Here is a 26,511-nt window from a genome sequence, read left to right as displayed (position 1 = left end):
TTTAAACATTTACATATTAAGTTTATTAAAGAAATTTTAGGGATACAGTGCAAAACAACAAATGTAGCATGTTTAACTGAGACAAACAGAACCCCTTTCTACTAAATTCAGCTTTCATCTATAAAATTTCTAAACCACATTGTGAACTGAAAAATTAAATTTCTTTTATCATACCAAAAGAATTAGAAAAAGGCCCCCATATATTGAGATATGTAAACTGACCGATCAGTTTTCAGTAAATTTAAACAAAGTGCCCATTCCCTAGCAATTGAACTTGAAGGGGACGTTATCATCGTGACCAACATTGGAAGAAGTAAACGCATGTGCTTATCCTGTAACAGAAAAGAAATTGAGGAGGAATACCATTTCTTGTCAGTCTGCCCATGCTATACATCATTGAGGGATACCTATATACAAAATATTAATAACAAGGCCGTAGGTAGGCATCTTATTTTAGTGAGGCAAAATAATTGAGCCGAGCGAAGCGAGGCGAAGCGAGGCGAAATTTTTTTTTTTGGGGGTATGAAATGAATGGTGAAAAATCATGCTTTCTAGGCATTTTTAAAGAGTTTGATGTTTTGAATTTGGACACTTTTTATATATTTTTTTTTATATTTAAAGACTTGTACTAATTAACACCAAATTTTTAACAACTTTATTTAGGGTTACACTAAAAACCTGAAAGTGGACCTGAAAAGACCTGAAAATATACGACTAAAATTATTCAAATTGCAATAACTTTTTTATTATTGGATGGAATTTCTTCAAGTTGGAATTTTATTAATTTTTAATATTCAGATTTCATTAAAATTAAAAAAAATTAAATAAAAAACAATTTTTTGATGCAAAAAGTTGGACCTGAACGGAGAAATGAAAAGACCTGAAGGGACCTGAAAATCTATGTCTGACTAATTCTAACTACAGTTACTTTTTTAATAATTATATAGAAATTAAGGTTGAGACAGAACAACAAATGACTATTATATTGATATATAAATATGTATAAAAAAATAATCAGTGTCGAAATTTTAGTGAGGCAATTGCCTCACTTGCCTCAATGGTAGCTACGGCCTTGTAATAGAGATCTTAATTTCAATTTTATTAAATCGCAGTCAGATATAACACTGAGGCATATCACTGCACTTTTTAATAGTATAGCAGTCTACCAGTCATTATAAAGATCACCATAAAGTATATATCAATGATGTTTTTTTTATTGAGAACATCTGTGTAACTTTTGTTACTCTTTATATGTAACTATTTTTTTGTATCCTTTTTTTTGTTTGTTCATGAACATTAATAATGTGTTAACTGTCGATATTTATAGTCTTTTTTTTTTCCTTCGCTGTGAATACCACTGTCTCACAGTTCTAATATAATTATTACTATTGTCAGTTTATTGTTTTAATTTTGTATGACATAACCACTTAATGTAAATGTGTTTGTGCTAATAAATATTGTCTATTCTCTATTGCATAAAACCAAATTAAATTAATATTTATTAGTGGTTGAAAATCCGTATTTCATATCGTATCCATTCCGTCAACTCTATGTTTCCACATTTATTTTATTTCGACAAGATCCGGGAAAAAATTGGAAAGTTGCAATACTTCTAATTTGTCATTGACGCATTCATTCATATTTACCTCATTCAAAACAGATCATAATGGCAGAAGCACCAGAAGAAATATCACCAGAGCAGACAGAAAAAATAATCCAATTTCAGGTCAACAAAGTGACATAAAATCTCTAATTTTTACTGATGCTGATCAGGTCCATTTCAAAACAACTGCGTCATCATTCACGATAATTTCTAGACAAACTTATCGGTATTAGTTAAATAGTTAAGATAATTTCAAATATTTCAATTTTGCCATTAGCGTAATAATTGAGGATCAGGCTTCCGAAGTGAAAAATGTCCTGTTTCGAGGATAATTTGCCTATACACCTTATCACTATACTGACATCATAAAACAAACTATCTGACGCCACAATGGAAAAGTGATTTTTGTATGTGTCAAAAGTTCAAGCGGCTGGGTCAGCCAAGATTAGCCATAAGGTGGATTGCCAGTATTGGCCTTTCTTCTGTCTCTTCTGTAGTCCATGTAGATAAATAAGCTTTAATGAGAGTTGGCATAGTATATCTTTGTCTCATGCCTCATGGGTTTTCGTACTATTAAGAATGCATTTTGACAATTTCCATTGAAAAAGCATTCATAGTATGAATTCATATGACATAAGAAAACAAATGATCTGACATGTCTGACAATAGAAACAAGGACATAACATTAATTAGCTTTTAACTAACATAAAGTTATCCAGTTGTTCATCAACTTTTGATGAATAATAACTGCTGGGAGTGCATATAATAAGATCAAAAGAATATTCATAAATATTTTACATAGTTTGTGTGAACATGTGAAAGAAATCCAAAAGACCACTTTCGAGTTCATCCATCACCTGTAAAAACTCGTCAATTATGACAATGTTATGAATGAAGCACTATGTAATTTTTTTCTGAGCCCTCTACAATGCTCAAACTTATCATGCTTATCAGAAATATACAGATATATACAAACGTAACAAGCAACACAACAGAGGACCTACATATAACTGTAAACATCAGTAAGCAAAGGCTTGACTCATTGGATAATTACAAATAACATTTCATTTTGATTTATTACATTCACACAATGGATAAACAGAAAGATGTAGAACACATGTTTTTACAGCTAAGGCTTTGCATAATACACAGGTCATGGAGGTTCAGCGTCCAAAAACAGTAAATCACTTATCAAACAGGTACTTGTAAAATAAAAAAATCAAGAGTCCTTTGAAATGTGTTGGAAGTTTTAATGATATAATTGTATATTGATTGATGAATTTTGTCCAGAGGATTGTATACCATATAAATGATATAGTAATTGTCATTGCCTTTGTCCAAAAAATCAAACAATGTCTTTGCAAACTCTGTAGGGGGTCATAGTTATTAATAGTTCATAATGTTTTAATTATAGGACATGACAGGGATAGATGATTTAGATAGATGTCAACAGATTTTACAACAGCATGAGTGGAATATTGAGGTTTGTAATAAGAATAAAAGGAGTGTCACACAAGTTGGCTAAGTTTTAATTCATTTATCGGTGTAATGTCTGCAGAGCAGGAGATCCTCATCTTGTCCTTTCATCATAGAGATATTAACTTTTAATTCAAAATTACAATGTAGTATTCTATAATTGTTTAAAAGAAAAACAGGAAATTACCAAAAATGTTAAACAATACAAAACACCATGTCAATAACCTATAGTCATAATAGTACTACTGTTCACATCATCCAAAATATAACAGTCAGGGGACTTAAGTAAGTGATTTTTAAAGTAGCAATTTCAAAGTTTTGTCACAAATTGTAATTTTGTAGTTTTACAAAATTTAAACACAAGTGATTATTTTGTACTACTTAAATAGGTGATTATTAAAGAAAGACAACTCTTGCTTCCAACCTTTATGGAAATAATGTTACTTGAATCAGTGATTTAGAAAATCACTCATTTAAGTAAGTCCCCTGACTGTATAAATAAGTACCGGTATATATATTCTTTCAGCCATCACATTCCAAAATAACTTTTTTTGATTTTTACAGCATGATCCTTATTATCATTAGCATTATTTTCATTGTGTGACATAATCATTGATAATCTTTATGCTTTCCGTGTTTTGTATACCTAATTGGGCCATGTTGTTTACAAACATATCATATGTATTACTGTGGATTCATTTTTTTTGTTGGATACTAAATTTTTTGTGGATTTCATGGGTACAAGAGAACCACGAATTTAAATGTTCAACAAATAATAAATTTTCTTTAGGATTGTATGCACACCTTGGCAAAACCATGAATTTAAACTTCCACTTACAAGCAGTTTTCCCTTAATCCATGAAAATTGGAACCCAAGAAAATAAATGATTCCACAGTACTGAATTATATAAGAATCAAGTTTGAGACATATCATAAAACATGCTGTGTACTACATTGACTGCAGGGACCATCATTTAATAATTTAATTTTGGATGTAACGCATCTTCTGATTGGCTGACGTTATTTTGTTATGAGCCCATAGACATAATTTAGTCATGTGACCGTGACGTCATCAACAATTTTTCATGGTTTTCTACGGTTTAAAATGGAATTTAGAATTAAATTATAAGAAATGACTGTAATACTTTTTCTATCTATTCGAAATAACATGAGAAATGTGGTGAACACTGATAAATAACCTGCTACGAGCGTTATTTAGTGTGCACCAAATTTTTTATGTTATTTCTTCATAGACAGAAAAAATATTACAGTCATTCCTTAATTGTATTCAAGTATAACTTTTATGTATGTAGACAAGTTACATGTCAATTACATATATACCAATATCAACTTCCACCAGAGGACATTTGGTTAAGAATTTATTTTCGCATCTAAAGTTTGCTTCATACAAATTGAATACTATATTTAAAAACATTTGTAATACTGCCTTTTTGGTGTTATTATTCTGAGTCTTAAAGAGAATTTGGGTCAAAATTTAGACTAAGAAGTGTTTTATAAATATTAGAAGATGTGGTATGAGTGCCAATGAGACAACACTCCATCCAAGTAACAATTTGTTAAAGAAAAACCATTACAGGTCAAAATACGGTCTCCAACACAGAGCCTTGGCTCACATCTAACAGTAAGCTATAAAGGGCCCCAAAAATGACTCACTAGTGTAAAACCATTCAAACGGGAAAACCAACAGTCTAATCTATAAAAAAAAATACAAAAAAGACTTATGGACCACATCAACAAATAACAACAGGCAAGTTATAAATTAAACCATTCTAAGTAGAGGCAGGTTGTAATGCAAATTTCACAGAGAGAGAATAGATGCCTAGATCATACAAACACCAAATTTCAAAATGTAAAGAAATATTAAGCAAACAAAAACAAATTATGGCATAATCATGACAATGTTTATATATTTCAGACTGCAGTGCAGGACACATTTAATGAACAAGAGGGAGTTCCTTCTGTTTATAGTCAACCTCCTCCTGAACCCAGAACACCTCCAGTTAACATTCAACCTTCAGATCAAAGGTCAGTTTGTACTCTAACTCAGTGATGAAAAATTTCTGCCATTTTGTGCCTTTTCTTGACCTTCATTTCAATTGATAACTGATGTAAAATGATATTAAACAGAATGTATGCCAACTGAACAGAAAAGAAATGTTATTTGGCAGACACAAATGAGACAAAGACTTAATGATACAATCAGAAATAATGGCATGTCCTATCAATTGTTGACAACTACCACATATTGCATACATTCAAAGAATTGAAAAAATGAAGACATATTAAATAATTAAAAACAAGTTCTGCATGATTAATTAGTTTTCTGTTAGACTAACTAATAGGTAAAAACTAAAGTCACAACAATACTGAACTCTGAGGAAAATTCAAAACCGAAAGTCCCTGTTAAATCAAATGGCAAAATCAAAAGCTAAAACACATTACAAGAATGGCTATAGCAACTGTCATATTACTGACTTGGTACAGGCATTTTCTGATGTAGAAAATGGTTGATTAAACCTGGTTTTATAGCTAGCTAAACCTCTCACTTGTATGACAGTCGCATCAAATTCCATGCGTGAACAAAACAAACAGAAATAAAAGGTAAACATATCAAAAATACAGCAGTCAACATTGTGTTACAATCCCAATCACTAAAAAACAAATATGTAACAAAGAAGCACAAAATGGCATTAAACCAAGCACATCAGCAAAAATTAAAGACAAGAATACACAAGTTAACCATAGTACAATAACACAATGGAGGGATGTACAAGTACAGAGCCACATCATATATTTAACAAAAAAAAGACATAAAAAGGCATAGACTAAGCACATAGCAAAAATGAAATACAAGCACCAAACAAGTTTTACAATACTGGTAGCTCAAAAATGAAAGACAAGAATACGAGAATATCATAAACACATGAAACAATTATGACAGAAGGTACAAGTACCACAAGTATCTTAATCACAATAAAAACAAACAAATATTTAACAAAGAAGCACAAAAAGGCATATATCATATTTAACAACTTCATTCATTATGTTCTTTTTTTAAAATTTTATTCATTCATGTTAAATGTACCCATAAATGACTGAAATACTTGAAGTACTCGGACCCCAACGTAGCAAGTATTGTTATGCCCCCTACCATTATAGGGACGGGGCATTAAGTGTTATCCTTGTCCGTCCCAAAATTGGTTTCCGTTCTCTAAATTTAGTGCCTCAACCAAATCTTATGAAACTCATACACTCTGCCTATTATCATAAAACACAGATCCAGTTCAAATTTTGTTGGTTCACTTTTTAAGTTCTCAAATTATATTTCTTTATAACGTATGTATGATAATGACATCAAACTAGAATACAGGCTAATTAGGTATAAGAAGATGTGGTATTAGACAACTCTCTCACCTAATGCAAAATTTGTAAAAGTTAACCATTATAGATCAAAGTACGGTCTTCAACACAAAGCCTTGGCTCACACTGAACAGCAAGCTATACAGGGACCCAAGAAAGACTTAGTATAAAACCATTCAAACAGGAAAACACTGAAAGTACTGATCTACTGATCTAATTACTAAAATTATCCATGTTTTTTCAAGATTAAGCATCAGTCATAAAATTGAGAATGGAAATGGTGAATGTGTCAAAGAGACAACAACCCGACCATAGAAAAAACAACAGCAGAAGGTCACCAACAGGTCTTCAATGTAGAGAGAAATTCCCGCACTGGAGGCATCCCTCAGCTGGCCCCTAAACAAATATATACTAGTTCAGTGATAATGAACGCCATACTAATTTCCAAATTGTACACAAGAAACTAAAATTAAGATAATACAAGACTAACAAAGGCCAAACCCAGTATTCATTATAAATGATTCATACATTTATTTGTCTTTTTGTATTTTCAGGGTATTTACAGTGGCTAGTAGAAGACCACAAGGAATATTTCAATGGACATATTTTTTTATGGCGTTTCCGTTTAGATTTGTTTACACAACTTTTACTGATATTTTAACATTTATTTGTAAGTAGCAAAATAATGTACACATTTTACAGAAATTTAAGCATTAGAAATGTGAAAGAAAACATATTAATTATCTTAGATCATTCTGTCAGCTCATTGTGATAATTTCTTCACCCTCTATTTCTATTCTATGAAAGATACTGATCAGAAAGCATTTTATGTCTTGATTTTTTACAAAGCTTTAACCCTGAATTAAAGAATAAACAGGTCTTTGATATTTCAATCATAACTCACAATTAAAATTCAGTTTGCAATATAAATGTACAGGTATGTATATTGGTATCAGTGTATAAAAAAGATGCTGAATTTAAATGCAAATCTGCTGAAGGAGGCAGATTTGCATTTGCATTTGAATTCAGCATTTTTTTGTTGATGTAATAATGTCGTATATTTTCTTTTATTTCAGGGAGTTTATTTCGACAAGATCCAAGGAGAAGTAAGTATAATTGGTTAACTTCCTATAGGCTGGCATACAAAATTGGATAAAATTCTGAAATTCAATTATTGATGAAAATGCAATTTTTGCATCAGGAAAATTGGCATTAGAAAATTATAAATTCCAAATTATAAGGCTTGATCAATACCAGAAATCTTTCACTCCAGCATTAAATGAAAAAAAAATAATCTATAGAATATAAATTTGAATATTGAAATAATAAGGGCCTTTGCATTAGAAAAAACACTTTTGATTGACCCAGTCTTCAGTATTGTATATTTATAGCTCTGTAATCTAATGTTCATTTCCAGATGTAGTAGACCCTGTTGGTGATGTTACTAGATTTATACAGACATATAATGATTTATATGGACAGGACCATCCAGTATTTTACCAGGGATCATACAGTCAGGTATTAAAAAGGATCATATTATCATGCTCTAGAAGTAAACTCGTCTTATAACACATGTACGTCTGTTGGTCTGAACGTCTCTCCGTACATCCCAAAAATAACTTTAATTTGCCTCCACAGAATGTTATGAAACTTATACATAATGCTTATTACCACAAAACACAGATCATGTTTGAATTTTGGTGGTCTCACTTTTATTGTCCTAGAGTTATGCCCCTTTATAACTGGATATAGCTGAATTTTTCGTTTGTTTATTGTATAGAAATTAATTCATGTTACATTATGAGACCTATTGTCAGCTCCTCATTCAATACATTTTGCCTCTATTGTAATGTGCCATACGGTTTCATATCTCATTGAGAAAAAAAACTTTTCGTTTACATTACTAAACAGCTATGAGCTATTTCTGACTAAGATATCCCTGTTATGAATATCAAGAAACAGGAAATAAATCAGCCATAGATAGGAGACATCTCATACATTAAAGCCTGATCATATCATATCTTTACTAAATGTAAGTACAAATGTAGCTCCTTTGACAAATAGGAAGAAATCCACCTAAACTGTATTGTATATATTATATTTTTTTGCAGGCTTTAAATGATGCCAAGAGTGAGTTACGGTTCCTGTTGGTTTATCTCCATGGTGATAATCATCAGGATACGCCAGATTTCTGCAGGTTTGTTATCAAATAGCTTTGGAAAATTAATTTACATTTCAATGTATTCAAAATATTGATTTTGACTACTATTACACAAAATCATCAAAAAATGTTTTATAGCTGCCCCTTTTTAAATATCGTGGCTCAGCCCCTAAAAACTGTATGATGATTTTTATTTTGCATATGATTTGGTAAGCTTTTTTGTGTATGTATTGCATTTTTGACTGAAAACCACGGATAATTTTGCTTGTATTTAATACATGTCACATGAAAGCTTCCATTTGATATTATTTGTTGACATTCTGATATTTTACTATCGGTTGGATGTAATTTAATAATTTTGATCTTACTACCATACCTAATTTAAATCTATACGTACAGCTCAATGAATAGGTATTTCATATACTGCAATAGTTTGTTTGATTTTGATGTTGAATATGATTTAGAATTGCAAATGATAATGCTATAAAAATTTTAAAAATCCAGTTTTTATACGACCGCAAAATTTGAAAATTTTTTCGTCGTATATTGCTATCACGTTGGCGTCGGCGTCGTCGTCGTCGTCCGGCGTCCGAATACTTTTAGTTTTCGCACTCTAACTTTAGTAAAAGTGAATGGAAATCTATGAAATTTTAACACAAGGTTTATGACCACAAAAGGAAGGTTGGTATTGATTTTGGGAGTTTTGGTCCCAACATTTTAGGAATTAGGGGCCAAAAAGGGCCCAAATAAGCATTTTCTTGGTTTTCGCACTATAACTTTAGTTTAAGTTAATAGAAATCTATGAAATTTTGACACAAGGTTCATGACCACAAAAGAACGATTGGGATTGATTTTGGGAGTTTAGGTTTCAACAGTTTAGGAATTAGGGGCCAAAAAAGGGCCCAAATAAGCATTATTCTTGGTTTTCGCACAATAACTTTAGTTTAAGTAAATAGAAATCAATGAAATTTAAACACAATGTTAATGACTACAAAAGGAAGGTTGGTATTGATTTTGGGAGTTTAGGTCCCAACAGTTTAGGAATTAGGGGCCAAAAAGGGACCCAAATAAGCATTTTTCTTGGTTTTCGCACCATAACGTTAGTATAAGTAAATAGAAATCTATGAAATTTAAACACAAGGTTTATGACCATAAAAGGAAGGTTGGTATTGATTTTGGGAGTTTTGGTCCCAACAGAATAAGGGGCCCAAAGGGTCCAAAATTAAACTTTGTTTGATTTCATCAAAATTGAATAATTGGGGTCCTTTGATATGCTGAATCTAACTGTCATGACTGTGTATGTAGATTCTTAACTTTTGGTCCCGTTTTCAAATTGGTCTACATTAAGGTCCAAAGGGTCCAAAATTAAACTTAGTTTGATTTTGACAAAAAATGAATCAGTTAGGTTCTTTGATATGCTGAATCTAAAAATGTACTTAGATTTTGGATTATTGGCCCAGTTTTCAAGTTGGTCCAAATCGGGGTCCAAAATTAAACTTTGTTTGATTTCATCAAAAATTGAATAAATGGGGTTCTTTGATATACCAAATCTAACTGTGTATGTAGATTCTTCATTTTTGGTCCTGTTTTCAAATTGGTCTACACTAAAGTCCAAAGGGTCCAAAATTAAACTTAGTCTGATTTCAACAAAAATTGAAATCTTGGGGTTCTTTGATATGCTGAATCCAAAAATGTACTTAGATTTTTTATTATGGGCCCAGTTTTCAAGTTGGTCCAAATCAGGATCTAAAATTATTATATTAAGTGTTGTGCAATATCAAGTCTTTTCAATTGCACAGTATTGCGCAATGGCAAGAAATATCTAATTGCACAATATTGTGAAATAGCAAATTTTTTTTTAATTAGAGTTATCTTTCTTTGTCCAGAATAGTAAGCAAGAAATATCTTATTGCAAAATATTGTGCAATAGCAAGATTTTTTTTAATTGGAGTTATCTTTCTTTGTCCAGAATCAACTTAAATCTTTGTTATATACAATATACAATGTATATTCACTTTTTACTACCAACTGATAAATTATAATAAATAACATTCAGTGATAACAAGCAGTTTTTTTTTACATCTTAATATTTTATGATGTATTTAAATGAGTAGTTATTGTTGCAAACTCCATTAGAAATTTTAATTGAGATTAGTTTTGGAATAAGGGAAAGGGGGATGTGATTAAAAAAATTGGGTTCAATTTTTCTCATTTGAAATTTCATAAATAAAAAAGAAAATTTCTTCAAACATTTTTATGCCCCACCTACGATAGTAGAGGGGCATTATGTTTTCTGGTCTGTGCGTCTGTCCGTCCGTCTGTCCATTCGTTCGCCCGTCCGTCTGTCCCGCTTCAGGTTAAAGTTTTTGGTCAAGGTAGTTTTTGATGAAGTTTAAGTCCAATCGACTTCAAACTTAGTACACATGTCCCCTATGATATGATCTTTCTAATTTTAATGCCAAATTAGAGTTTTTACCCCAATTTCACGGTCCACTGAACATGGAAAATGATAGTGCGAGTGGGGCATTCGTGTACTGAAGACACATTCTTGTTTTGAGAGGATTAATATTCAACAGCATAGTGAATTGCTCTAAGAGAAAACAAAAAATTTTAAGTTCATTAGAACACATTCATTCTGTGTCAGAAACCTATGCTGTGTCAACTATTTAATCACAATCCAAATTTAGAGCTGAATCCAGCTTGAATGTTGTGTCCATACTTGCCCCAACCGTTCAGGGTTCAACCTCTGCGGTCGTATAAAGCTACACCCTGCGGAGCATCTGGTTGATTTTGAAGTACCTATATTGTTTCTATTTGTGAAATTATTAAAATTTTCTTAAAATTTCTAAATTAACAGTTTTATCAAAGGGGCACTAGCTGTTAAAAACAAATTTGACCTGAAACTCTCATATATATTTGATTTATAACATACATGTACTATTAACACACATATCCAAATTACAATAAGTCTGAAATAAACAGTTTCAATGCATATACTAAATAATATATATATCAGAGTTTCCTGTGTATTTTAGTCTAGACACCATCTAATCAACTATAAAAAAACTGATGACAGTCACATAACAAAATATAAACATAAATATACATAGATAGCAACTTTGTGCAATTGGATTTTTGTATGTCTGTTTTATTTCATGTTTATAGGTTAAAGAAATTAGTTAACTGTCGTACTTACCTGTATATGAATGCAATTTTGTGGATCCAATTAGTCTATCAATTGAAATACCTTTGTTTCATATTCAATGTTGACATTCTTTTTCCATCAAATACTGAACACACATGAATTGTTTAATTTACCTCTAGGTTAGGAGTTATATTGAAGGTCACATGAATAGGAATTCAATGAGGTTGAATTATTCACTTGCAAGTGACAAAATTCAACCATACTGTCTGCTAAAAGGGAATAATCATTTCACTATTTCACTTTTAAATTCATTAATGATTGAAAAAAAAAATATCATATTTTAAATGTTTTATATGTCTTACAACCCCGGATGGAAATAGATAACAATAATTTTTTTTCTTCCGAAATATCATTTGCCATGTATTATTTATTTTCAGAAATACGTTAGGGAATAATGATGTGATAGACTTTATAAATAGTAGTATGTTATTTTGGTCCTGTAATACTAACAGTCCTGAAGGATACAGGGGTAAGTTAGTAGTGTATTTAATGCCACGTTCAACATTAATTACAATTTTGTGGCAGTCAAGTTTTACAAGTGAAAGAAGTAGAGTGCCCAAAGACAAAGATGACAGGAAAACTGGCTATCCTATTCAATTAAAATTGCAGTCGAAACCCACATGCCATATTATGAATTTTAACAACCTCAGGGGCTGAGACTGACCTAAGGGAGGGGGGCTCCAGTCATGCTTCAGTGATTTCCTTTATAATCAACCAAATTTTTCCCACGAAAGGGGGGCCCCTCCTGGATCCGCCTATGCATATAATAAGCTATAAAAGACCTCAATTAAAATGAGAAAACTAACAATCTAATTTAAAATAACACTATAAATGATAAGTAAATCAAGGAGAAGCATCAAATTACAGGGTCTTTCGACAGGCTCTTTCTTAAGGAATATAGAGGTTTTAAATATGCTTGTGTGAGCTGAACACTTCCTCTAACCTGGAACACAATAACAGCAATATACTGTAAAGGCCTAGACTGATCAGAGTTTGGAGGATATTGTTTAAAAAAAAGAAAAAGAAAGGATCATTTATTTGATTGATCATGAATGAAAACAGATATAGGGTGTACATAACCAGAGCACTTTCTTTTCATTAGAGAGGTATCAACTCGATATGGTACATCTGAAAAGCCTGAATTTAAACAATTTGTATGAATGAATTATGCTATAAAAATACAATGGATCCTAAAGTAAAACATTTTTTTCTCTTTTTCAGTTTCCAGAGCATTAAGAGAAAATACATATCCATTTTTAGCTTTAATAGTTTTACGTCAAAATAAAATGACAGTAGTAGCTAGAATAGAAGGTCCTATTGGTAAGTTTTAGTAGATATAAGAAGATGTGGTATGAGTGCCAATGAGACAGCATCCCAGTTACAATGTGTAAAAGAAAAACTATCATAAGTCAAAGTAAGGTCTTTAGCACGGAGCCTCGGCTCACACAGAACAGCAAGCTATAAAGGGCCCTAAAAATGACTAGTGTAAAACCATTCAAACAGGAAAACCAAGAGTTTAATCTTTATAAATAATGAGAAACAAGAAACACTTATGAACCACATCAATAAACGACAAATACTGAACATCAGGTTCCTGTATTGGACTGATGAAGTAACAATTTATCAATTTATCAAATGCAATAGAAAATTAAATAGTTACAATCCCTGTTTTCGCTCAAATTACTATGGCAAATAAAACTGTTCTTGAAAAAGCTGTTCTAAAAATTACATTGGAAGTTTTATTTTGAAAAGAACTGACTTTTTCCTCATTCTGGATAACACAAGCTTCGTAGAATTGTGAAATTTTATTGAATCACTGATAGGTATATATATTAAGATTTTCACCAAATCTTGATATTGAAATACAATAAGGTTGAAAATTCTGGATTTCTATCAAAGCTTGTTTATGATCAAAAGCTAGTATCCAGAAGTAAATTTTGTTAAAAAAACAAACCAGTTTATCTGTATTTTACTTATAAATGGACTTAGTTTTAATGCAAGTTAACATTAACTTCATTTTTGCATCCACAAATGTTTACTCTGTGGTTAAAATTATTGAAATTTTAATAATTTTCTTATTCCAAACTAGGACTGAAGCTTGCTTATTTTCAAAAGCTATTATCTAGGGGAAAAAAATATTTTCTGTTTTTCCATATATTATTCTTAAATGGACTTAGTTTTTAGTCGAGTTAACATTACAAACAGGCTGCAGTTAAAGTTTTTAAAACATTTATAAGATTTATAAACCATCCTGTTTTTTTCCAAACATGGACAGAAGCTTCTTACAATCAAAAGATACTATCTAGATTTTAGATGAAATTTTTTTAATATTTTTTCCCCCATATATATCTTAGATTGCAAAATAGTTGTCAAATAAATACATAAGATATTATACTTTGTCTGGCTTAATTTAAAGAAAAAAACTATATCAGAATCTGTGTCCTAAAAATTTCAGTACAAATGGTGATAGTAAAATACTATATAAGAAATAACAATGATTATGATAATGTTTTATTTTAGGACCGGTTGAATTAACACAGCGATTAGAAAGACTTATGAGTGAAAATGAAACTAGTCTCGTAGCAGCAAGAGCAGATAGGTAATGCAATCATTATTTAGGAAAGTCTTTAAGTCCCACATATTCTGACAAAGAAAAAATGAAAATCACACTTTATAAATTTCAGGGATTCAAAATGCTTTTCTTGATTTATCTTCATCAGGAACGCTCAAAGCTAAATATTTGAAAGCCAATGATATTTCAGTACCAACACAGTCGAAGAGCTGTATGACGAAAAAAGATCAAAACTAGAAAGCTATAAAATCTAAGGTCAACTTTGCCTCAGTGAGTTGGAACCTTAGTTTCTTTTAAATTTCTAAACCCAATTTAGTGTCAATCTGCCGCCTATAGTAGTATGATCTTAATGATAATTGTACATTATAATACTTGTCAAGGCCAAGGATGTATAAGAAGCAAAGTAGAATTCACCATGAATTTTTCAAAATGTTCAACAAAGTACGAATATCTATATGCTTGTATGTAGACACGAAATTAAATATTCATGAAAATATGATTTTCTTCTATCCATAAAAAATCATATCTGCGAAAATAAGTGAATCCACAATTTTTGTAAACCCTATACTATAAACCAACTTATATTCGCGACTCTCGCGAATAGACAAATATCGCGAATATAAATCGTAGCAAATATGTAAAACTTGGATTTTTTCTTACTAAACTACATTTGGTGAATTTGAGAATCGCGAAATTAAATCGCCGCAAAATGGGCTTAAAAGGACTGAATGCAAGGCTTCCAAAACGGTCATATATTCCGGTCATGACCGAAACTTTCATAAAAAGTCCGGCTGCTCTCAGCCTCAAACGGTCATATAGAATTGGTTTGCCACTTTTTGTTATTCAAGGCATTTTTCATAAAACGGTCATTTCAATTTTGACCAACTATCGATCATTAAAAATGTCCGTTTGGGGCTTTGGACATGTCCGCTTGGGCATACTATTTCACAAAGATATTTCGGTCATAAGTGGGTTTATTACAACAGATGCAGCAAATTTAAGATTCTTTGAAGTGTCTCAGTTAGTCTAATTCTCTGGATACATAAATGTACGGCTTGGTCTTTAGCTTGTGTACATCAATAAAAGGTAGAAAAAACACGTTTTCTTTTATTTAAATAACAACAAGCTGTCAAACAATTATCCCTTCAATAAGTTATATTGAAGCCATAAATCATTCACTGATTACAGGTTTGTTACCTTTGATGAGGTGTCCTTAGCTTGTCTTTATCAATAGAACTAATGATGCATAACAATGTACATAAAGGTGATCAGGTAACCAGGTCAAATATGTAAGCGTGTACGGAACAACATCCTATTTAATTACGCTTTATAGATATTATTTTAAATGAGCATTCAGTTTAACAAAGTTTCCTGATATTTAAAAGTTATTCTTCAAATAAGTATATTTATAAATGAATAATTATGATATCAGATATATATTATTTATTTGACACTGTACATCGTGTTAAATACTGGGGTACTATGAAGGGGAAAATTAATTGAAATATATCGTAAAAACACCAAGAAAAGCTTCGCTTGTGTATACCAAGCTGACTTGTCCAATGAATAAGAGGGGCGTTCTCTATTCTTGTTTTCATATTAAAAAAATGTTTTTACAATTAAAATCATAAAGAATAATATCCAATCATGACAATCTCTGACTCTTATAAAGACTTCGTCTGAAATAGAACTTTATAAATCTGCCATCATGGGCTAATTCTCTACACAACAGTATGACAACATACAAGTTCTTTTTCATGCTCTACTTTTTATCCGACCTGTTTGGTAAAATAAATCAGCTCAGCAAATCACTCCAGAAACGAGACTTGTCTTATGCCACCGTGAAACAACTAGTTGACTCTTTTCTTATGGCAATAGAGGCCGAGTACTTAACCGAACTTCCTTCATTTGGACCATTATGTACCGAATTTCTAAAATCAACAGAACAATCTGACACCTTCAAAACTATCACCTTTCAACGTAACCACCGTGACATTCATCTTAAGAAAAGAGCCGTGCAATGTACCCAATTGATTCATGATAACATTCGCGACCGATTTCCAGACAACAAAATTTTTGAAGCATTCTCTGTGTTTGAACCGTCGAACTTTCCGAGTAGTGTTGCCGACCTTCCTCGCTACGGTGAACAACAGTTAGAGTGTCTCGGGGACCATTATAATTTAATCAACCAAGAAGAACTACAAGTAGAATGGGGCATACTTAAGTATTTGATCTTCAATAACTATAAGGGACTTTCGTTTGCTGATCTGTTAACCGCCATTATTTCAAGAAAAGACCAGTTCCCTAATGCAATTTCTCTAATGGAAATTTCACGTATTTTGCCGGTTTCAAGTGTCGAATGCGAAAGGGTTTTTTCAAGGCAGAACATTATTAAGACAAAGCTAAGGTGTAGTCTGGGTATTGATTCTTTAGATCAACTTACGAGAATAAGCTTAGTAGGTGTAGATGTTAAAGACTTCGACCCTGTTCCTGCAATCCGCAAATGGCAATCCGTTCGTAACCGCCATGTGTATCAGAACAATGCATTCAGCAAGCTGATGAATGTTAGATCTTGAATTAGACTAAATGAACTGTAATCTTGTGCTATGATCTGTGCTTCTTTTCAATGATTATTGCTTGTGTTTGTCAACATTGTGCTATTATTGTTGTTATATGCTTACATAACATATCATGTTGTTATTCATTAAATTATCTACCAACTGAGTATGTTTTTATTTATTCCTTATTTTCTAAATCGGGTTTGAAAATTGTACAACGAAAAATGTTATCACTGTTCAGTACAAGGTTTAAAACAATATCCTTCATTGGGCCTCCTCAATGTTATCTATAAATACCGCATCAGTTGTAAATGTCACGTGGTCGGGTAATCAATACACAAAAAGAAAAGTATCCCTGTATCAAGCTGTACTACAATTAAAGCCAGTTGTCATCAACAGTTTAAAATACTATGGCCTTAATTAACAAGTTAACAAGTGTAGAGTACTCACAGAGAGAAGATAGATTATTTAAACACAAACAAAAACGAAAACATGAGAAAAGTCAGGTACTGAAGCTGACTGATTCAATGATGGCTCCCGATACACAGAAAAATGACACAATACTGAGGATGATATTTTATTTATTTTTAGAATAAAGACAACAAAACAGTTATAAATAATTTTATTGCATATAACACTTCTAATTACTTAGACACATATATCTTATGCATCCTCTCAGTTACATTTTTAAAAGTATCCAGCTGATCATTGACCGTCAAAAATATTTCTTTGTAAAATGTCCGGCTGTCGTCAGGAAATTTTGGAAGCCTTGACTGAATGCGAAATAATGTATCCGCGGAAATAAGTTGGTTTACAGTATATAAAAATGAATATTATGTGTAACATACTGTGTCTTACTGTTGATTTGAATACTTGTAGAGAAGAACGAAGTTTCAACCAAACTTTAAGAGCACAACAAGATGAAGCCTATTTAGAATCATTAAAAGCTGACCAGGAAAAGGTAACTTTGAATATGTTCCAATTTTTGTGACACCAATCCTGTCCTTTTTCCCTAGAATGTATATATAAACCTGATAACAAGGCTAATTGTAAGGTCACAAGCTAGGAAAAAAGGACACTTGACAAGAATGTAAACATCAATAGATAACTTTTACAGACCTTCAACAAGGAGCAAAACCTCAAAAAATAGGTTATATGGGTGGTTAGTCAATTTGCCTAAAAATATAGTGTGGTCTTCACTGTAAACAAAAAAAAAACATCTTGTACAATGTAATTTCCCATTGTTGCCAATATGATCCAAAAGCAAGCAAAATCGGGCTTATATAAGTAAGTCTTCTTTTGTAGTCTTTCAAAGGAATCTTACCAAATAAGTTTGGGTAGGCAGATAAAAAAAAAAAATCAAAATATCAGGATGTTAATGCATTTAAAAAGAAATCTTTAATAAATCTTAATCTTCAATAATCTTTATAGACTTTTCTGTTTTCACAATACCTGAAAATTGTTTATTTACAAATCACTTTTTTGTGTCATATTGAACTTTACAGGCCAGAAAAATCTTTTATAAACAAATTAACGTTTATTTTGTGTCATATTGAACTTTACAGGCTAGAAAAAGACAGGAAGAACAAGAGGAAGTTAGACAGATAGAGCAACAAAAAGAAGAAGAAGAATTAGAAAGACTAAGATTAATACAGGTTACCTCCCTTACATTATCAAACAATACTCACAATATATGTGTGATCCAGGGCTTCCAAAACGCTCATATATTCCGGTCATTTGTATAATGTCCGGTAAAAGTCCGGCTGGGCAAAGCATCAAACGGTCATATACTTTTTAGTTTCAAGGATTTTTCGGTCATTTTTTCAAAATTCATGATCTTTTTGACCCAACCTTTTGCCTTTAACATCAACACATTTCCGGTCATAAATGTGACATGATGATTAATTACTATCAAAATAACACCTAATCCAATACTATTAATTTTAATCGAGGCTAATTAGTAGTTGGACAGCTGAAATCTACCTGTTCAGGTGACAGGTGAACCATGTTCAGTACCGGACATCGTATAAATTGATCGGTCTATTCACAATTTTTTTCTTACTTTTCAGCGGTTTGTTTCTAATTGATTTAGTCCAAAAGATTAAAACATTAGAATTAAGTTTATCAACATGATTTGATGAAAAATTTAAAAAGGTTTTAAATGAAAAATCGTCAGAACTACGTCGTATGAACAAGAACATGTGTGTGCATGTGCACAGGTGGGAAATTTAATTATGCATCCTACATTTCTTCAAAAATGCCAAAAGTATCTAACGTTCATTTCAAGTATTTTGTTGAAGAAATAACGTGGAAAGAGCTTCTTCACTCAGTCGTGCTTTGTAAAACATACATGGATTTTACGTATCCGTTTATGGTCCATGTTTTACCATTGTCTAGTCAACATCCGGTTAGAACAATGTGAAAACGAAACTAAAGTTTTTACACAAATAAAAAGTCCAAGGCAGATATGCGCACGCTGATGTGCACACTTTAAATGATGCACTGCCAATTTAACAGTTACATCCGAACATCAAATTCATATCATATCAAAGTAAAGTTTAAAATCGTTTTTTTTTAATGTAATGTCAATCATTGGAATGGCCATCTGATTACCATAATTGCCTTTTGTGACTAAGTCTTAAGGAATTAAAAATCGGGATCAGATATGAAATGTCCGGCTGGCTCAAATATTTTTTGGAAGCCCTGGTGTGATCTAAGTGTTTTATCTACAGGGATATTAAGTCTGTCATGAGTTCAAATTCAGCTTGTTGCAGAGAGCCTTTGATTCTGATGTTTATTGACAAGGATCGTCAAGTTTCTTACCCCATGTATATCATGTACTCAGGCTACCTACACCAATAAAAACTGTTCAGCATGATATTCTCAGGAGCAGTTAAAAAAATTCCACAAAAATAGCAGTTATCTTCAATCCTAAAAATATTGGTATCGATGAAAATAAATGAGTCCTCTAAAAACAAAAGAAATCACAACAAATAGTACCATCAGATGCAAGGAAATACCTGAAAAGTAGCAAACATCCATTTACCATATATATTAAAATGCATTTTGTGACTATAAAAAATTAAAATAAATTTATTTGCAATTTTATATTTAGGCAAAAGAAGACAGAAAGGAAGTATTAAAAACTGAAATACCTGCAGAGCCTAATTCTACTGATCCTGATACAGTCAAAATAGTATTAAAACTTCCTCATGGAGCTAGGGTAGAGAGACGATTTTTGAAATCACAGTCATTAAAGGTATACACAGTAAAAATTGTATTAAAACTTTGTCATGAAGCTAGGGGGGAGTGAAGATTTTTAAAATCACAGTCTTTAAATCAATAATAAATAAAATTACAATAGAATATCTTGTTGTTACTGTCGGTCTCACCATGACCAAAAATGATGAGTCCCTGGACCCACCTTCTAAAATCCTTAGTGGGAACCATGAATTATGAGAGTAAAGATCCCCCTTTAAACACTGCTAAAGAAGAACACTACATATTTAGTTATTATTTGTGTATTTTAGTGTACTTCAGTTGAACCATAAAATCAAGTTACCAAAAATGTAACTTTTACTAAGGGGGTAGACCTTGGTTCAGGGAGATAACTCTTTATATCAGTTGTGCTTTTAAAAAAGTCAAGTTTCATCAAAGCATTTAAGCAATTACCTATAAAAACAGATTGGAAATACTCTTTGTAACCTAGAAGCTTAGAATATATTATATATATATATGAAAAAGGTTGACACAAAGGTATTGATGTTTTAAAGAGTAGTTTCCTTGAACAAAGGTCTACCTCAATAAATCAACAAAAGCCACGCTATTATCTTGAAAGCTAGCAAGTTGAAAATCAGACTAAGTGTCTCAGGGTTTCTATTCCTATCACATAACATATTCTTGTCCTACATTTGATGTTGTACTGGTCATAAAACAGCCATTTATAACACCAATCATTATCTTTAATCATTGTTGTGAAGAAAGTAATATTTTTTATAATTTTACTTTTTTTTTAAAATTATATTTTATTGAAATCTGTACATTTGTTAGTTGGAAAACTGGTAACGTTAACTTCCTTACCCCAGCCTAGTTAACATTAGTGAATAGTTGTTAGTTTGTTTTTGTATTATACATGCAATTTTCCATACTTAAAAAAATATATACCATGTCAGTAATTAATATTTTAGTAAATTAAGGGACATTTAAACTGATAAGTTAAAAACAAATTGACTAAAAGCGCCATGGCAAACAGTGAAAATTCTAAAGGAAAACAACCATATGTATACAAAACACAACATGAAAAAATAAAGACTTGAGCAACACGAACACCAACAAAAAACTGAGGTAGAACTAAGATGCAAGGAAAGGGTAAGCTGATCCTGTTCCACATGTGAAATCCATGGTGTTGCTCCTATAAAATATGTTGATACGTTATATCAAGTGATAAGGCAGCAAGCAAAAGAGACTTGGTCAGAAAATTAGTAATAAAAAGTAAAATCACAAAAATACTAAACTCTGAGGGAAATTCAAAAGGAAAGTCCCTTATCATATGGCATAAATGCACAAACACATCAAAAAATGGATTACAACTGTCATATTCCTCAATTGGTACAGGCATTTTCTCATGTACAAAATGGGAGATTAAACCTGTTCTTTAAGCAAGCTAAACCTCTCACTTGTATGACAGTCACATCAAATTCTATTTATATTTACAACCATGTGTGAACAAAACAAACACCTACGGGTGCGGGAGTTTCTCGCTACATTGAAGACCCATTGGTGGCCTTCGGCTGTTGTCTATTCTATGGTCTGGTAGTTGTCGCTTTGACACATTCCCCATTTCCTTTCTCAATTTTAAACAGACATAATAGGTAAAATATTAAAAAAACAGCAGTCAAAATTGTGTTATAATCTTAATCACTCTAAAAACAAACAAATATGTAAAAAAAAGAAAAATTACTGATGTCACAATTTTTTCTGTTTTAGGATTTATATCACTTTGCATTCTGTCATGAAGATTGTCCTGATGACTTTCATATAGTTACAAATTTCCCAAGACGGACTCTACCATGTGAACCTAAAGACGGTGAACCTGAACCTCCCACTTTTGCTGAAGCAGGACTTGGAAAAAATGAAATGTTATTTGTGCAAGATAACGAAGCATAAATTAGAAAAAAATAGATTGAAATTGAATTTTATGTTCAAGTGCAAAAGGAATCTGCAGAAATTGGAAGACGTGCATATATATAAGTTATTTGAGTAACCTTGACAAGATTAGAATTACAAAAAAAGTTTCGTTTGTGTTACATGTTGAAAGAATATATTCTGTTTGAATCAGGTTTGAGTTTGGAAGCAGCGGTGTTTAAATTGCCTCAAGCTTATTGAAACAAATTATGAAACTGAACATTTGGTAGTTATGCAGATTTGTAATGTGAATTTATTCTATAATAAGGGCTTTTCTCCCCAAAAAAGGGAAATTTAATCTTAAAAAGAAATCAAAAGTTTTTTTTTTTTTAAATGTGTGTTCATCAGTCATTCATTTATTATCTTTCATAAATGATATGAATTGGTAAAAAATACAAAATGCAAATATAAAGTAATGTGGATTCATTTATTTTTGTGGGTATCAATCATGTGGATTTAGGAAAACTTTCATTTTCTTGGGATATTTGTTTTGCCAATCTCTGCATACAATTTTTATAGACATTTTTTTCTTCGTTTAATATTTGAATTTGTGGTTCACATGAAAATTGGTATCCAACGAATAATAATGAATGCACATGAAATCCTGTTCTGTTCTTTAGAATATTATTACACTCAAAACTCCACTAAATATAAATGGTAACACTTGTGTTTTATCATCTTTTAGATTTAAAGGTTGTACTTTTAAACATTTTCATTTTTCTATCATATCTGAAGGACTGTGGCTTCTATTGGCTGTTTCAGATTCAAAGAACCATGGGTAATTTCATTGTTCGTTCATCAAAATGAAGAAAACGTCACGTTTTTGGTTGAATTTCTATTGTTTATGACATCTTTAACCAATCACAACATTTTGGTGTACACTTTTGAAAATATTACCCAGGATGCATTAGATTCTGAAACGGCAAATTATATTTGTGGATTCAGGACAAATGGTATTTTTGATGAATATTTCATTCTTTGTTTAACTTAGTTTGCATAGAATTCTACAGACAATTTGTTTGCATTGAACATCTAAATTTGTGGTCGACCTATGGCACACAAAAATCCATAAACAATATTTTCCCAGGAATAATAAGGAATCCACAGTACCCACATATTGTTTGCTTTAAAATATCTGTTGCTATGATCGCTTTATAAATATCAGTTTGTTAGATTTTTGGTTGAGATTTTGGAAATATCTTACCAAATAAATTAATAATGAATTTTGTGCTTAATTATAAATTGTTTTTTATGCTTTTTTGGTAACATATTATTTTTGTTCTTTTCTGTTGGAAGAACATTTTTTTGCAGGAAAGTAAGTCCATGTTTTATAATGTGAGCAGCGTTGGATAGAAATGGACGAAATGCACATATACATGTACACGTTTAAGACTTGGGTTGAATTTGAAACATGTAATTATAAAATAAAAGATGAATTTAAGTTTGTTTTTTGGGTTCTTTAACAACTGATTTACAAACAGTCACAGACTTACCATAGAGAATTTTTCAACCCAAAATAGGTTAACAGATTTCGAGGTCAATTTCTATCTATCAAACGCAGCACATATCATAGTATAATAATTCTGCATTTCAGTTCAAAATACACCTTTATTTGTTTTCAATGCACAATTGTGGAAATGAATATGCATTTAAAGAAAAATAAATCAGTAATTAATGTTTTAACATTATGATTATAGATTTAAATAAAAATTATTTCTAGTTTGCCTTAACAAAGTTGATTGAGAATTATTGGAGTACAAACAACACTTTTGTAAATTTAAAAATTATTGCGATGTTTTTATTATTGCGAAAAATGCAACAGTTATTATCTCAAAATTTTTATTTTTTTTTAATTTGAATTAAGGCCAACTAAAATTAATTAGTAGATTTTCATCCAAATTTTTGAAAATAATGGGGCGGGTGGGAGGGTTTTATTTTTTAAATTTTATTTCATATGAAACCCTTTTGTGACGAGTTCTTCATATATGCAAGTGTAATAATAAGCTTATATCATGTACAGTGGTATACACAAGTATGAGGAATCTTACATAATATTTCAAATCCTTAAATAAATATATCTAATTACGGCTTTAAAAACTTAACAACAAAAACGTGTGAGAAATACTCTCTTCAGTTAGACTACATGTACCTACACAAAATGTATTTTGGTTTCTAAACAATGGTTTGTATTACCATAAAATGAAGCAAATGCATTGGTATGCAACACAATTATTATGAGTACAGAATAAAATGAAAACTCAGAGAGTGTTGAAAATAATAGAGTTGGTACTTTATATGCAAGATGAAAATATAATTATCATGTAAAACATGAACTTAATAATAAAAAAAAGTTGTTGTTTAATGAGTCTTTTTGGGTGTATTGGGACATTTGCTGTTTGTCAACATAAAAAGACAGCCATGGGTAAAATCGAAGAGCTTGCATAAATAAAATGAGTATGTTAGTCGACTTTTTAAATTCAATAAACGGTCATAATTCTGACAAGTTCGTGCTTGTGTTTCAATATCTTTAATGTTTTCTGTATCAATGGTTTCCACGAATCTTGTGCTTTGGGTATCATTTACAGTTTAAATTTCCTGAGACAAAGTCATTGCATAAATAAAAAAGTCCGCAGTTTTCTAATCACAGAAATTTGTGACATACCGCGATTTGCAGTATTGGAAACGGCGTTTTTCTCGTAACACCAATATTTCATGTCATTCTCGTTATCAATCTTTACTCTCGGAAGGTGATGTTATCATCATAGAGCAGCGGAAAGGTCGACTTAATCATTTTGGTTAGATTTACTCGAGGTACCAAACCGAAATTTGAAACAGGAAGCATTGAATGAAACAAAATTTTAACGGTTACCGGTAACGGGAATGAACAAAATCCGGAAATCGTAAATTTTATAAAATAAAAAAATTCGGGGTGGGGCGATTTCAGAGGGGCGGGCGGGGATGAAAATCTATCAATTAATTTTAATTGGCCTAAACAGGATTTTTCTCAATATCAAAAAGATAAAAATTGCATTTTAGCCTAAAATGACAAAATTGTAGTAATTTTTGAATTTACAGTAAGTTGTGCCTCCAGAGTCACATCTGCAGAACTGCTTGGCCTACACACTTCAAACATTACATCGTAATTAGTCCCACTTTCTAACAGAAGTTTATGTCAACCATATTTCGTGGTCAATTGGCATCAATTAAAGTTAATGTCCAAATTAACCTTCATTAAGATTTGCATCCAATTTAATATATCAGTTGTTGTAGATAGTTTCCATTGATGTAATTTGAGTTTGGAGTTATTTCCCCTGATTTTGTTTCACATTATTTTCTTATTTGACTATGTGATACAAGAAAATCAGATAACATATTCTTCTTTTTGGTATACATAAAAGTTAAATTCAACTTTTTATTAGGTCAAGCAGTTTAATAGTATAATGAGTTGAATTTGATAGATTTATGAGGGAATTTGTGCATGTTGTTATCTAAAACAAAGACAAAGGGAACTAACTCTACCTCAAATTACATTCTCTAAATTTTTTATCTAAACTGACATCTTGGTATTATTTATGGTCATATGGTACTGTATATTACTGCAAGAATGAGTACTAGTGCATTCATGTAAATAAGAGCAAATAAGTTTGAGAATAGGTTACCAGTAATTAGGCCTGTGAAATTGCTTAATTTAACACCTAGGCTCATAAAAAACCTACTCCAGAATTAAGTGAAAGTTGTTTTAAGATACACGTGACCTCTCACGTAAGTAATTTAAATGAGGATGACAATGGTATCCTTGAGATGTCATTGTCTGTAGGGTTGCTGTCTCATTTAAGTAAACTTCACATCTCTTTATATTAAATAGAAATAGAAATATAAACATTCAGGGGGGACAAGATCACAAGAGAAAAATCTGTCCCTTTACACTTGTGGTTCTGCAGTGAATTATGTATCATATATAAACAATAATGTCTTAAAATAAGACTGTATTTTATTTAATAAATGTTTTTAAAGTAAATCTTAATGTTGTGTATTAACCCAATAACCTTTAACCAACAAAACATGAACTGGAGTCATTTATTTTCCTGGATGTTTGTCGATTAATATTTTCTTAGGTACTTTATTTAGTGGTCATGTAAATGCTGCTTTCAATCTATTGAAAATGTGTACTTCGTTTAACATTTAAATTTGTGGTTCAATAAAACCATGAAAATATGTTTACCACAGTAACCTCTAATCAAATATACCATTTACCAGTATATTGTACATAGGCAGCTGTTGTATGAAAATTTGGCCTGCTTTATTGCAATGACTGATCAAGATCAAATATTTAAGTCTTTATAAAAGAGAGTTGAAAAATACCAGAGGGGA

General features: G+C 31.2%; 1 protein-coding gene across 2 annotated transcripts; it reads left to right on the top strand.

The window, feature by feature from the left end:
- Positions 1 to 1,557: 1,557 nt before the first annotated feature.
- On the top strand, positions 1,558 to 26,158 carry LOC139497262 (FAS-associated factor 2-like). Of its 2 annotated transcripts, XM_071285444.1 has the most exons (16): positions 1,559 to 1,726; positions 3,018 to 3,086; positions 5,016 to 5,125; positions 7,015 to 7,130; positions 7,537 to 7,566; positions 7,878 to 7,978; positions 8,572 to 8,657; positions 12,204 to 12,295; positions 13,048 to 13,146; positions 14,347 to 14,425; positions 17,836 to 17,917; positions 18,522 to 18,611; positions 20,072 to 20,215; positions 21,943 to 22,836; positions 23,151 to 24,004; positions 25,137 to 26,158. In XM_071285444.1, the coding sequence occupies exons 1-14, from the start codon at positions 1,667 to 1,669 to the stop codon at positions 22,120 to 22,122; spliced, it is 1,338 nt and encodes a 445-aa protein (XP_071141545.1). In that variant the 5' UTR covers positions 1,559 to 1,666; the 3' UTR covers positions 22,123 to 22,836; positions 23,151 to 24,004; positions 25,137 to 26,158. The 2 variants fall into 2 exon arrangements, with proteins under 2 accessions (XP_071141544.1, XP_071141545.1); XM_071285443.1 differs by having other exon boundaries at positions 1,558 to 1,726; positions 21,943 to 24,004.
- The last annotated feature ends 353 nt before the right edge of the window (positions 26,159 to 26,511 follow it).

This window comes from Mytilus edulis, chromosome 12 (assembly GCF_963676685.1).
Source record: "Mytilus edulis chromosome 12, xbMytEdul2.2, whole genome shotgun sequence".
Taxonomy (NCBI): Eukaryota; Metazoa; Mollusca; class Bivalvia; order Mytilida; family Mytilidae; genus Mytilus; species Mytilus edulis.
The sequence above is the reverse complement of the archived record's forward strand: the minus strand, read 5'-3'. Positions and strand labels throughout refer to the sequence as shown.